At 53.8% G+C, this 11,537-nt stretch overlaps 1 protein-coding gene across 2 annotated transcripts in view; it reads right to left on the bottom strand.

The window, feature by feature from the left end:
* Positions 1–1,641: 1,641 nt before the first annotated feature.
* Positions 1,642–11,537, bottom strand: part of TBC1D9B (TBC1 domain family member 9B) — a 43,539-nt gene continuing 33,643 nt past the window's right edge. Inside the window, exons 13-22 of one of the 2 annotated variants that reach the window (XM_065917250.1) lie at positions 10,848–10,977; positions 10,622–10,720; positions 9,920–9,988; positions 8,706–8,946; positions 8,240–8,305; positions 6,601–6,672; positions 6,320–6,370; positions 4,778–4,837; positions 3,940–4,046; positions 1,642–2,915 (exon numbers count right to left, since the gene is read on the bottom strand). In XM_065917250.1, the coding sequence (XP_065773322.1) occupies positions 2,229–2,915; positions 3,940–4,046; positions 4,778–4,837; positions 6,320–6,370; positions 6,601–6,672; positions 8,240–8,305; positions 8,706–8,946; positions 9,920–9,988; positions 10,622–10,720; positions 10,848–10,977 (1,582 nt within the window). In that variant the 3' untranslated portion in view covers positions 1,642–2,228. The remainder of the gene's footprint in view (positions 2,916–3,939; positions 4,047–4,777; positions 4,838–6,319; positions 6,371–6,600; positions 6,673–8,239; positions 8,306–8,705; positions 8,947–9,919; positions 9,989–10,621; positions 10,721–10,847; positions 10,978–11,537) is intronic. The other variant, XM_065917251.1, reaches the window with a different exon arrangement.

Raw genomic sequence — 11,537 nt, 5'->3', positions numbered from 1 at the left:
TCTCATCATTGTGGATGAGAGTTTCTGGCAGCTACAAAGAATGTTTTGTAGTTAATGAAAGCGGCAGAATAAAAATTTCATAAATGATGTGAGTTCAACTTTGAAAACGATACATACAGGGGGAAAAACACCAAAGTAATGAATAGTAGTCTTAAATACTAGGAAAAATTGTTTTTCTACTGTTCTGTATATTTCCCTTTTTCTGCAACAAACATGTAATCCTTTAAAATTCATATGCATATTTTTTTTTGGAAATTGTTAAGAATGACTTGATGAATAGTTTGGTACAACAGATCACTTGGTAAGGAGTTTTAAAATATAGTTTATTTACAGAATCCAAATGTATTTAAAACTTTGTTATCCACATATTGTTTAGTGTTACTGTTCTTGTTATTGGACCTCCCTCATAGCTCAGTTGGTGAAGAATCCACCACTAATGCAGGAAATGTTCTTGTTATTAAACATTTTGACTATCATGCCAGGTTTAATGATTAACAGATGAAAGTATATTATATATTTTTATACACTTATCACATAAAAAGTCTAATGTCCTCTTTTATATTGCCTACTTTCTTTCGTACACTCTCCGATTTATACTTCTACATGGCATATAAAACATTTATTTACATTCCAAATTATTTAAATCTAATTGATTATACTCAATTTGATTTTAAACTGCCAATTTCATGGAATTCTTATGTATATCGTTAAGTTTCCTTATGGCCAAGAACTATAATTTCATTATAGTCTTTCTGGCAGTAATCCTTTGAAATTAATTTATGACAATGCATGTAGTCAGCTTGTGTAAATACTAGAAAGGAAATTACATTACTGACTTGTTAGGAAAGGAAAGTTGTCATGTTTCCTTGATGTTGTTTTGCTGTATTTATTGAAAAGTGACTCAACAGTTGTGCACAAGGTAAAATCATGGAGGCTTTTATTTTAAAAAACATCCATAAAATCTAAAGAGCTATAAAACAGATTAGAACCTGGAGCTGTGGAGGGAGGTGGGGGTACAGGGGTTGGCAGCACATGGGCAGAAGGGGTCTTTCTGGGGTGATGGAAATATCCTAAAGTTGAATTGTGGCGATGGCTGCACAACTCTGTTTACTAAAAATCACTGAATTGTAGCTTAAAACAACTGAATTTTATGGTATGTAAGTTTTGCCTCAATAAGGTTATTTAATTAAAAAAACAAACAAGAGCCACAGAGACGTTATCTTTTCGTAAAAATGAGGGGTGACTCTGTGTTGGGGGCAAATGCTGGACATGATAATCAGCTCCTGCTGCAAAGCTAGGGCGTCTTCATGGCTTAGCCTGTTGCGCATGTCCCTACACTCTGCTTCCTGAACCCAAAGGCTTACTGCAGCCAGGCCTGAGCACTCGTCTCCTACCCCTAGACCCAGGCTATTGACCCCTGCAGAGCAGGTTTTCTCTGTGGGTGCAGCGCTGCACAGGCCCTGCCCAGTCTGCCTCAGCAGCTTCCGCGTCCCCCTCCTGCCTGGGGTCGTGAAACCTCACTTCCTGTGAGGGACTAAGTGTTGGGAACTTCAGGAGTGCGGCCTTGGCCCAGCACCTGCCTGGGGAGCAGCCAGGAGGTCGAAGCAGTGGTTGAGGGTCGCATTAATTGTCTACACAGTGTGGTTTTTCATTCTTTCAGGGATTTATTAAGGCATTGAGCATAGTGTGATTCTTTTTAGCCAACTGAAATGAATACAAGGAGACATATCAGGACCCGAGGGATATGTTTTTAAGGTTAATGGTGAGGATGACGAGCTGAAAGAGAATTGAGAGGAACATCTGCAGGAGATAACCCACCCTGATGCAGTAGATGCTTTCTGCCTGTGTCCTCAACCAGACGCAGGCTTGGGGCTCCTGGAAGGCATCTCGAAGCTCTCACCACGTTGGTGCCCAATAGGCACACCACCTTCCTACCTGGTGCCCAGTGGCAGGAAAGCCCCCAGAGCTGCAGGGGAGGAGGAGAAGGAGGACAGGGTGTGGCCTGGCCACAGTGCAGGGCAAGCAAGGGCAGATCACAGAGCCCCCGACACTGTGCAGGGGCCAGGAGGCCCAAGGCAGAATGAAGGGCTGGGCACCTCCTGCCTTGGCCCCAACTGTGACTGTTCAGCCTTCTTTCCATTTACAACTCAATTCTTCTGGGGAGAACTGGAGGGATGTGTCTTTAAGGAGAAAACAAAGGGAAGGAGGGAAGAGCGGCCTTGGAGCCCTCAGCCTGAAACCACAGACTGCTCATGGTCGCTGGAGGTGCTGAACTGTCTCTCTACCTTCCTGTGGTCCTTGATTTTGAGTCCAATGTCTACCCTCTTCTCAAAGAAGTTCACCAGCACAGACTCTGTCAGGATGGAGGCCAGGATCTGCTCGAATGAGATGCACCAGTCTGTGTCAACAGCACCCCCACCATGGGTGGTGGCCACGGGGCTGCGAGCCTCCCCACCCACCAGCACTGTGTCGTCAGCCAGGTCCTCACACTGCAGGGAGCCGGTGCTGACCACGGAGTAGGAGGACATGGACATGTCGTCTTTGGCTTCGTCATCAGACAGAGGCTGGGGGGGAGAGCCCCGCCCTTCACCGCCGCCCCCTTCGCCCCCCACCTGGCTCTCCTGTGGTGTTTTCCCAAGGTAGGTGTCTCCACCTGCTTTGGCTTGGGGGTCCCCTGCAGCTGGTGGCTGAAGTTCCCAGGCGGGGTCTTGAGGGGGGTCTGGGGCTGGTGGCTCATCCTCATCGGGGGCACTGTCTCTGGACTTTCTGCCTGGCCATGCAGAAAACCTCTTCCCCACCTCCCCGATGCGGAGTAACAGGCTGGCCACCGTGGCGATAGCATGGTACAAGTCCTGCTCCATGGGGTCTTCGCTGAACATGTTGTAAAGTGTCTTGCACAACTCAATGAATTGCTCCTTTTGAGGGGAAAAACAAAAGGGACAGGGAGATGATAAAAGATGGGTCAGACTACCTCCGATCAGTCAGACTCACAATGCTAGCCATTCTGACTGGTGTTGTCTTGTTAGTTATCTTTATATACCCGTGCCTTGACACATGCATTTCACAGATTAGGACCCAGGTGCAGAGGAAAGGCCTTTCTTTTCTAGCTGTCTTTCTTTCAGCACACATAGAGACATTTGGAGTCTCTGTTCTGTTAGCAGAGACAGACCTATGTCTATCATAAGTTTTCAAAGCTACTGACTACAAGGACCTCCCTGTGTTTTAGAATCAGTTTGAGCGTTTTAGATCTTTAATTAGAAGCCACTTCAACTCTCCTTAACAAAGCTCCTTAGAGAGTGATGACAAGGTAAGGCAGCCTGGGTTAGTTGAGAGGGATGAAGAGGTCAAGTTCAGATCCTGAAACCACATTTAGGCCTTTTGGCCTGAGACTGGGATGAAACCTCCCACAGGGCATCCCATTCTGCAGGCCTGTGGATGAAGGAGCACCCAGATGGCAAGGGGCCCCTCTGGGCAGAGCAGGCCGTGATCAGGCTGCAGTTTGGCAGCGGCCTTTGGTTAGATGTCTGTGGTCCTGCCTGTTAAGACCCTGCAGGCTGCAGTCCTGACTTGGAGACCCGCACGTGACTATTGGGCGGTGGGGCAAGTGGGCTTGTGTGTGCACGGCTCGGAGCCAGGCCGGAGGGACAAGTGCCGTGACGCCAGCTCATGAACGGCAGTCTGAGTTTCTGCCTGTTGAGGCTGACCTTGCCCAGCGCTTCTGGTTCACGGATGCTGATCAAAGCAAGTCAGCACCAAGGGAGTGTTCTGGACAAGGCCCTGGAACAACCAGCCCCTGTCCTCCTAGGCCGTCCTTGACTGCTACTGACTGGTGGGTCTAAAGGGAGGCAGGAGAATTCCTCCATTCCAGGGGGGGTGGGAGGACCCAGACTTGGTCAGAATTTTCCAGAAACACCTCTTGGGTGTTCTGATCGGGCCTACCTGGTTCATCTTGGGAAGATCCTTGATCGTCTCCTTTTGAACCTCTTTCTCCTTGGCCCACATTCGAAGGTAGTGCCGGTAGTCAGGAGGGCTAGTTCCCTTCTCCTCTGTGAGTTGGAAGAAAAAGATTAATCTCTATCTGTCAAATGAGAGAAAGAGGGCTGGGGGCTGGTAGCAGGGGATAAGCAGGTTTAAGGATTATCTGGCATTAAGTTACCTGGACCTTATTACAAAACACCCTGGTATTTGGGGAGGTAGTGATGGGAAAAACACACAGCACCAGGCCCCAGGTTCATGGAAAACAATTTTTCAAGAGACTGGGGGTGTGGGGGTGGGATGGTTTCAGGATGATTCAAGTGCATTACATTCACTGTGCACTTTATTTCTATTATTATTACATCAGTTGCAGCTCAGATCATTAGGCATTAGATGCTGGAGGCTGGGGACCCCTGCAAGAGCACTCAAGGGTCCCCCCTGAGCTATGCTAAAGTAGGTTTGAGCTAAGCTGATGACGATGGCCTTGCTATGTCCTCCCCAAGATGGTGATGGGACCACGTGGAGGCTGGAGAGAGGGTGGCATGGGGAGCCAGGGCACCCCCAGAGGGAGGTGGTGATGGCTGGGGGTGCTCGTGGCCACAGGAAACTCAGGCCTGGGACTGGTGAGTGAGAGCTGGGAGGCTGATGGGTTGGGCCTTTACCTCAGGGAGAGCTCTGCTGTCAGGCATGCATCTGCCATGAAGCACGGGGGCTATTCTGCAGTGACAGGGCGACCAGGCCCACCCCCCAGGACCTCCGCCAGCATCAGCAGATGTCGCCCTATATGTAGTTGTATACATACCTCTTCTTTTATCTTGGGCGTCGTTTCCAGCTTCCTCTCGCTCCTCTTGCTGTGATACTTCTGGACAACAAAAAGAACAAGAAGGTTCTTCTGTTACGACTCCAAACCACTAAGGTCTCGTCTGTGCTTTCCTGTGGAAGTGGACCTGGTCCTGGGCCCTGGCCCGGCAGCTCCCGCAGGCTGCTTCTTCTCTGCCCCACACAGGTCCGGCTCTCTCCACCTGGTTACATTAAACCGGAGAGCCACTGAACCCTCACATCTTCTCTTTCCAAAGAATATGAGTCACACCACACAGCTCTTAAATGAACGATGATGCATGTTACAGGCAAAAATTCTGAGACCAACAATTTCTATACTTTCTGCTGATAAAGGTCAAACTCAGCGGAGTCTGAGTTATCAACTCAACCTGTAACTGCCACGCCAGCTGATGAAGAATTTTATGTTCCTAAATCCTGTGCTCAGCGCTGTATTTCTTAAAGTGACATATATGTACACAGCACGAACTTGGGGAGAACAGCCTGCCCAGCTCTCCCAGACCTGTTCCCTGAGGGAGTGTGGCTGGGAGGAACTTCAGGTGGAAAGGCAGGTGCCAGCTCCAAACGGCCCTTGGCAGCTCTGTGGTGGCAGGGAAGGGTGCAGCCCTCTGGGCTCAAGGTTTTCATCAGGGAGTGGACCGCTGCCTGGAGGTTAGGTGAGCGCCGAGAACAGGGCTCTGTACCCCCAGTCCGTGGTCTCTCCTCAGGTGCCTGGGACAAGTCTATTTGCTTACGTTCCAAGTATGACAGAAGATACATCTGTTTTTTAGTTTGTATAATTGAAATCAAGGTCGTCAAGCTTCACAGTCAAGTAAGCCTTTGACATTGTCAGCAGGGCTGCTCTGGGCACCGTGACAGCATCTTTTAGTGTCTTTTTGAGTGTGTGCCGTCCCCGGTGTATTATTACCTATCCCCCAAGAGCGATGACAGGGTGGTGTTTGGTCGGTTTTCTGGGTGCATTACACACTGCCAGCTTGACTGCTAGACCCCAGGCCCAGAACACCCCACCACTCTGGGCCCAGTGCCTCCTGCGGGCTTCAAATGCAGCACAGGGCTGACTTCTAATAGGCACCCAACATACACAGTTTTCCTCAACTAAAAAGTTGTATGGAACATAAAACTGTTTCCAAGGAAAGCCTCCACCACTCTCTTCTACTTCCACTCATCTGTGCCATCACAATGACATTTTGCAACAATGGTATTTTGTGTTTTTCCTATGACCACGATGACAGAATAGATTTTCCCACGAGGCCAGGAGGTGATACCCTGGTACCTGTACATCATGATGCCATGGGTCACCACTTTCTGCCCCTACGACAAGAACGGCAGCTGCCGCTCTCCACCCAGGTCTGTGGCTGGCTACTCAGAGCTTAGCCACACAGGAGGCATCTCGGGGACCAAGAGCTTCCAGGTCTCTTGACCATGCAGGGGAGTGTTCAGAACATGAAACCCAAGGCCCTGAGGAAGCCGAGTGCAAAGGGGGCACCCTTGCCCCCCAGGCACTGACCTTGAACCTTCCAGGGCAGGAAAAGATCCAGATCGGAGGCCAGAGGAGATGCTGGAAGGGACAGCGAGGAGGAGCAGAGGCAGAGGGAAGGAGGAGCCAGGGTCCAGGAAGGCAGAGACAAGAGAAACAGGAGTGAGAATACCACTGGGGCCCTGGCCCTTGTTCTGCAGCTCCCCCGGGTGGCACACCCCCTACGCCCGGGGAGGGCTGCAGGCCGCCCGCACAGCCCCCAGCAAGGATGCCGGGCACAGGCCCTGAGGCCATGGGTGGGGAGCGCTCACCTTCCGAGGAGCTGTCCTCGGTGAAGTAATGGGCTGCTTCCAGGGCCGACTCAGCCTCCTCGGGGCTCAGGGCTATGTTTGGAGAGAGAGGAGAGTGAGGGCAGGAGGGGACAACCTGACTCTCACCAGAGGAAACCTCCCCGAGCCCCAGACAAAGTCCCTCCCCGGCCCCCTACCAAGCGTCCCCACCTGCAGTCACAGTGGTTATCAGCTGGTGACTGCTTCCGGTTAACTTGTACACTGTGTTTGAAAACGTAGTATACATCCAGCCAGAGGAGTCGGCTGAACGGCCATCCTTGTCCCCACTCCATGAGGCTGTGGCCCAGAGGATCCTTTCAGGATGCCCCGAGCTCCTGCAGGCATGTGCAAGGGGCCAGGCAGGCACAGACAACCTGTTCTCACGTCAGACTCTGGGGCACTGTCCCACCCCACTACATGCTGGCTTGTCTCATTCTGCAACAGTCTCTGTTCCTGGTTCGTTTTTCCCCACTGTGTGGAGGGGAGGGAGTGGGAGATTTAACAGTGCATGGCCTGTGAGGAGGTGGCAGGTATAGGCCGTCACTAGGGCCCAGGTGAAGCAAGGTGGGCAGAGGTGGTTTGGGAGTGGCAGGGCCAGCCCCACGCGCCCTCATCCATAGGCTCTTGGCCCAGTGGGGTCTGCCCAGCTCAAGCCTCTCTCAGCAGAAAGAGAAGTGCTTCTACCAACCTTCCCAAGGAGGTGTACCCAAGACCACTGTGGCCTGTTGCAACAGGGAAAGACCAGCCACAGGTAAGAAGCCCTGTGTTACGTGTCAGGAGCAGGGCTCGCCAACTCTGGGTGCAGAAAGCCCTGGAGGGAGCTTTAGAACTACAGTCTGGGCCCCGCCCCCGGTCAGTCAGGTCTCTGGGATGAAAAATTACTCCGGCCAACTCTGAGGCAGCTACTGACTCCCTGGGAGGGCAGGGTCATGAGCAACAGCAGGAACCCAGGACAGCTCTACCCCAGGGCAGGACCCCTGGGGCCAGAACTTCCGCCTGCCCCAGTGTCAGCTCCCTCTGCGAAAATACGGAAGCCCACCCCCAGCCCTAGGAGCATTCTGAGTGGGCATCTCTGCTGAGCAGAGTGAGCTAAGCTGACACAGCAAGACCCCCTGCTTTGGGACCAGCAGCTGCAGACCACCCACTGTCCATGTCCCAGCGGGCCCCACACTGTGAGAGAAGGCAGAGCAAAGCCACACAGGCTCCTCAGCCTTCCCTGGGCCTTGGTGGCGCCCCCAGGCTGCCCCTCTGGTGACAGACAGGAGCCCTTGACAGATTTAAGGACCAGCCAATGAACTAAGACTCAAGCCTGAGTTTCCACTGCCATGGCCACCCCCACAGGGGTCCATGGAGGGGCCTGGTGCTGCTTCTGGGCCTCTGCCCATGCATGGAGCCCTGAGACACCCACACATCCCCTGTAGGCCACACAGGGCCCGGCCCTGCTCTCAGATGGAGACTGACCTGGCCTCAGTCCCATCTGCTGGCTGCTCTGCGCTGCCAGGATGAGAAGCCCAGCTGCCACGAGGCCCAGCAGCCCACAGAGGCCTGTGCCTGGGAAGGCCGCAGCTCCGGCTCTGCACTCTGGAGAGCCCTTGTGGGAAGTGGGAGAGGCGGCGCTCACCTGGAGGCAAGTGCAGCTTGTAGAGAAACTTGAGCTTCTCCGTCAGGTCCCTGTGGTACATCCCACCTGTGGGGAAAGGCCAGCAAGGACGCAGGCTGGCAGGAGGGCACAAGAGTCCCGCAGCCAGGCCACATTCGCATCCTCCTCCTCCAGGTGGTTCCAGCGGGCCCCTCCTCGCGGCCCGACTCTCTCCCTGGAGAGGCCCCAGGGGTGAGCACCCAGCCTCAGGCCTTCTCCTTCTCGGGGGCCTGCGGACCCAGCCTTCAGCAGCAAACTGAAGGAGGTGGGGGGGGGGGGGCTGCCATCACATGTTTCCGTGGGAAAACTGCCCTCCTTCATCAAGGGTTAAGGGCTCCAGGCTGCCCTAGGCTCGCTATGGTGGCGAGGCTGGCTGGGACTGGGACCTGGGTTTCCTCAGAAAGGGCAAGGGTAGGGAAGAGTCCCTGCAGGCCCTAGAGCCACTCACTCATCCCCGTCACAAACTCCTTGAAGTTGATCAGTGAGTCCTTATTTTCATCCAGGAGCCGAAACATCCGCCCCGCCAGCACAGCTGTGTGGGCGCCACAGGCCCAGGGTGTCAGGCTGGCGAAGAGTTCCCGGAACTGCTGGGCGTCAATGCGGTACTGCTCCAGGTAGGGCAGGCTGGGGTCCCGACGCACAGCGGAGGGGTGGCTGCTCCCCCAGTACTGACTTGCTAGGTGCTTGGCCTGCAGGGGGCAGCGCCCGGTGAGACAGCCTGGCCTCCTGGGCCCTGCTTAGGGTCACCAGGCTGACTGGTCGTTCACCCTCCCATCCAAGTCTGCAGCCTCCCGTGCAGTGAGCGCTGGGCTAGACACAGCATCTCACGGAGCCTCCGGCACTGGCACCGCCACCCCCTTATTTAGGGCCACAGGCGCCGAGACAGGGCCCAAGGACCCCCAGGCACAGCGGGACACTGGCTGGACCACTCTGACCCGGAGGCTGACCCAGGGCGGTTCCCCAGGGGGCTGAACCCTGGGTAGCTGGAAGGGCAGATGGGACCTGACAATGAGAGCAGGCAGGCAGTGCAGACACGGCTGTTTCTGCTTGTTCTTCACACCCTTTCCCGTTCTGCTGTTACCAGCACCTGAACTTTTCCTGGAGAGCCCATCTGGTCCCAACCCAGGCCATGGGGTGTGCATGCAGCCCAGCCTGGGGTCAGCAGCAAGCAGTGTCCTGTAGCCACAGCACCTAACTTGAGTCACTCCAGCAATTAACCCTAGGCTTTTTGTTAAAACCACCTGGAAGGAAAAATTCTCTTTTCATGGGGTTATGGCAAGGATGACCCTGGAGCTGCCGACTACAGTCCTACGCTCTGTAAGAAGAGCAGTCCACATGATATCTGAGATATCGGAGCTTGACAAGATGTTGGAACACCTAGACCCGGCCATGTCTGAAGCTGTACATTCCTAGACTTTTCAGTTTCATGAACCAAGGCATTCCCTCTTGTATAAGCTGACTTCAGCAAATTTTCAGTCACTTAAAAGAGTACCTTGCCTAAACTCTAGAAAGGATTAAATTCTACCATGTGAACTTGGTAATAACTGCACCTGAGGATGTTTTTAAATGTTTTACATCTCTTCTGGCAGGAGGCTGCTGCACAGAGGATGAATTTAGGGGACTAGGATGGGGTACTGGTCCTCCCTTGCTCTTGGCTGTCACCTTAAACACCATGTAAAGGTCCTCCAGTTCTTCAATTGAGAAACCAATGTCCCCAGGTATAGCTCGGACCTAGAAGGAAAGAGACACAAGATGTAATAATGAATTCTTGAGGTCTTGCTCTTTGAGGGAATCCCCACGTGGCACCAACTGCCCTTCCGGTGCTGCCAGCTGGGGGGCCTTTTTGTTCTGAACACCCAGTCAGGGACGCAGGGCGAGGGGTGCTGGTCTAGAAACTGCCTCTGGATTCCTAGAAAGGCCCTGGCAAAGCTCTATAGAACATAACTTAGAACTTCCCAGTGATTTCGTCCTACAGGGACAAGAGGACAACATCTGACAGCAAGGTCAGCAGGCTGAGTGGACTGGGGCTGAGGGGCTGTCAGTACCCAGGGGCAGGGTGTAAAGCCAAGCTGGAGGGCTCGGTCCAGAATGGGCTTGTGCTTGGCCTTTGGGCATCAAGGCCAAAGAGAGGCTTCCCTGTGACCAGTCTGCAACAGAAAACAGTGACCAGCCCTCTCCCCACATCCCCAAATCTGCACCTTCCCTTCTGCATCCTAGTCCCACACAGGACAGTGCTGGGGGGCCCTGCACCCCCCTTCTCAGGGCAGCCTGGGGTGGCTCTGCAGGTGCAGTCCCCTAAGTCCCCGTCCCAACCCCAGCTCCAGCTGGCACCCCAGGGCCACGAGAGCCCAGGTCCATCCATACCACGCTCCTCTTGGCTGTATCCTCCAAGGACTGGATCACTTTAAGCCTCTGTTTAAACCGCATCTGTTCAATGTCCTCCGCCCTCAGGCTGCTGAATTTCTACCAGTCAGAGGTGATTCAGTGAGATCAGGTGGAAGCACAGAGCAGAGAAGAGCCACCCGCCATGGCCAGCTGCACCCACAGCCCAGTGAAGCGGTCTGGCCAAACAGCCCTGATGAGTGCTGACCTCATATGACACCTTCAGGAGGTCAAAGATGTCCACCTCTTCAGGAGGGTCATCTCCACTGGTCAGCAGGGCATGGAGGTGTGGGATAGGAGGAGAGACACTCTGCTTATTGACCACATTATCCAGGTATCTGTAAGGGTTGAAGGACAGAAGTCTGGATCCCACACAGGTGACAGGATGTCTCACCCACAGCTGAATGAGGTGGAGACTTAATCTGCCTAGACTCTCAACGAGCGAGCATGCTGAGGGCCGGGCACCCCCCAGCAGGGCGAGATGAGTCACTGCAGAGAGACGCAGGCCCTGGTGGGTGCCCTGGCAAATCAGGGATACCCCCTGGAGGCAATGGGAGAAGGCCTCCCCCTAAAAGGCTGGAGCACTTAATTCTGAGAAAGCTAGGCTGGCCGCCAGGGTCCCACGAGTGGGGACCCTTTATGACTCCAGACCCTACTACAGCAGAAGAAAACTGTGTCCCAGTTTGGAGGGATGACACCCTCCCTCCGTCTGGTGGGTCCCTGGGGATGTGAGGACTCCCTGCCCTGGCCAGGAAGAATCAGAGACCAAAGGAGTGCTCCAGGAAGAGGGTGAGGGAGGAGCCCTGTCGAGGAGTACAGCCTCGGGACTGGGCCTGACTCCAGAGATCCCAGCCCGGCTGGGACCTCACACCCTTCCAGACCCTCTGGCTGGGCCTGA

Source organism: Muntiacus reevesi, chromosome 1 (genome assembly GCF_963930625.1).
Source record: "Muntiacus reevesi chromosome 1, mMunRee1.1, whole genome shotgun sequence".
Classification (NCBI taxonomy): domain Eukaryota; kingdom Metazoa; phylum Chordata; class Mammalia; order Artiodactyla; family Cervidae; genus Muntiacus; species Muntiacus reevesi.
The sequence above is the reverse complement of the archived record's forward strand: the minus strand, read 5'-3'. Positions and strand labels throughout refer to the sequence as shown.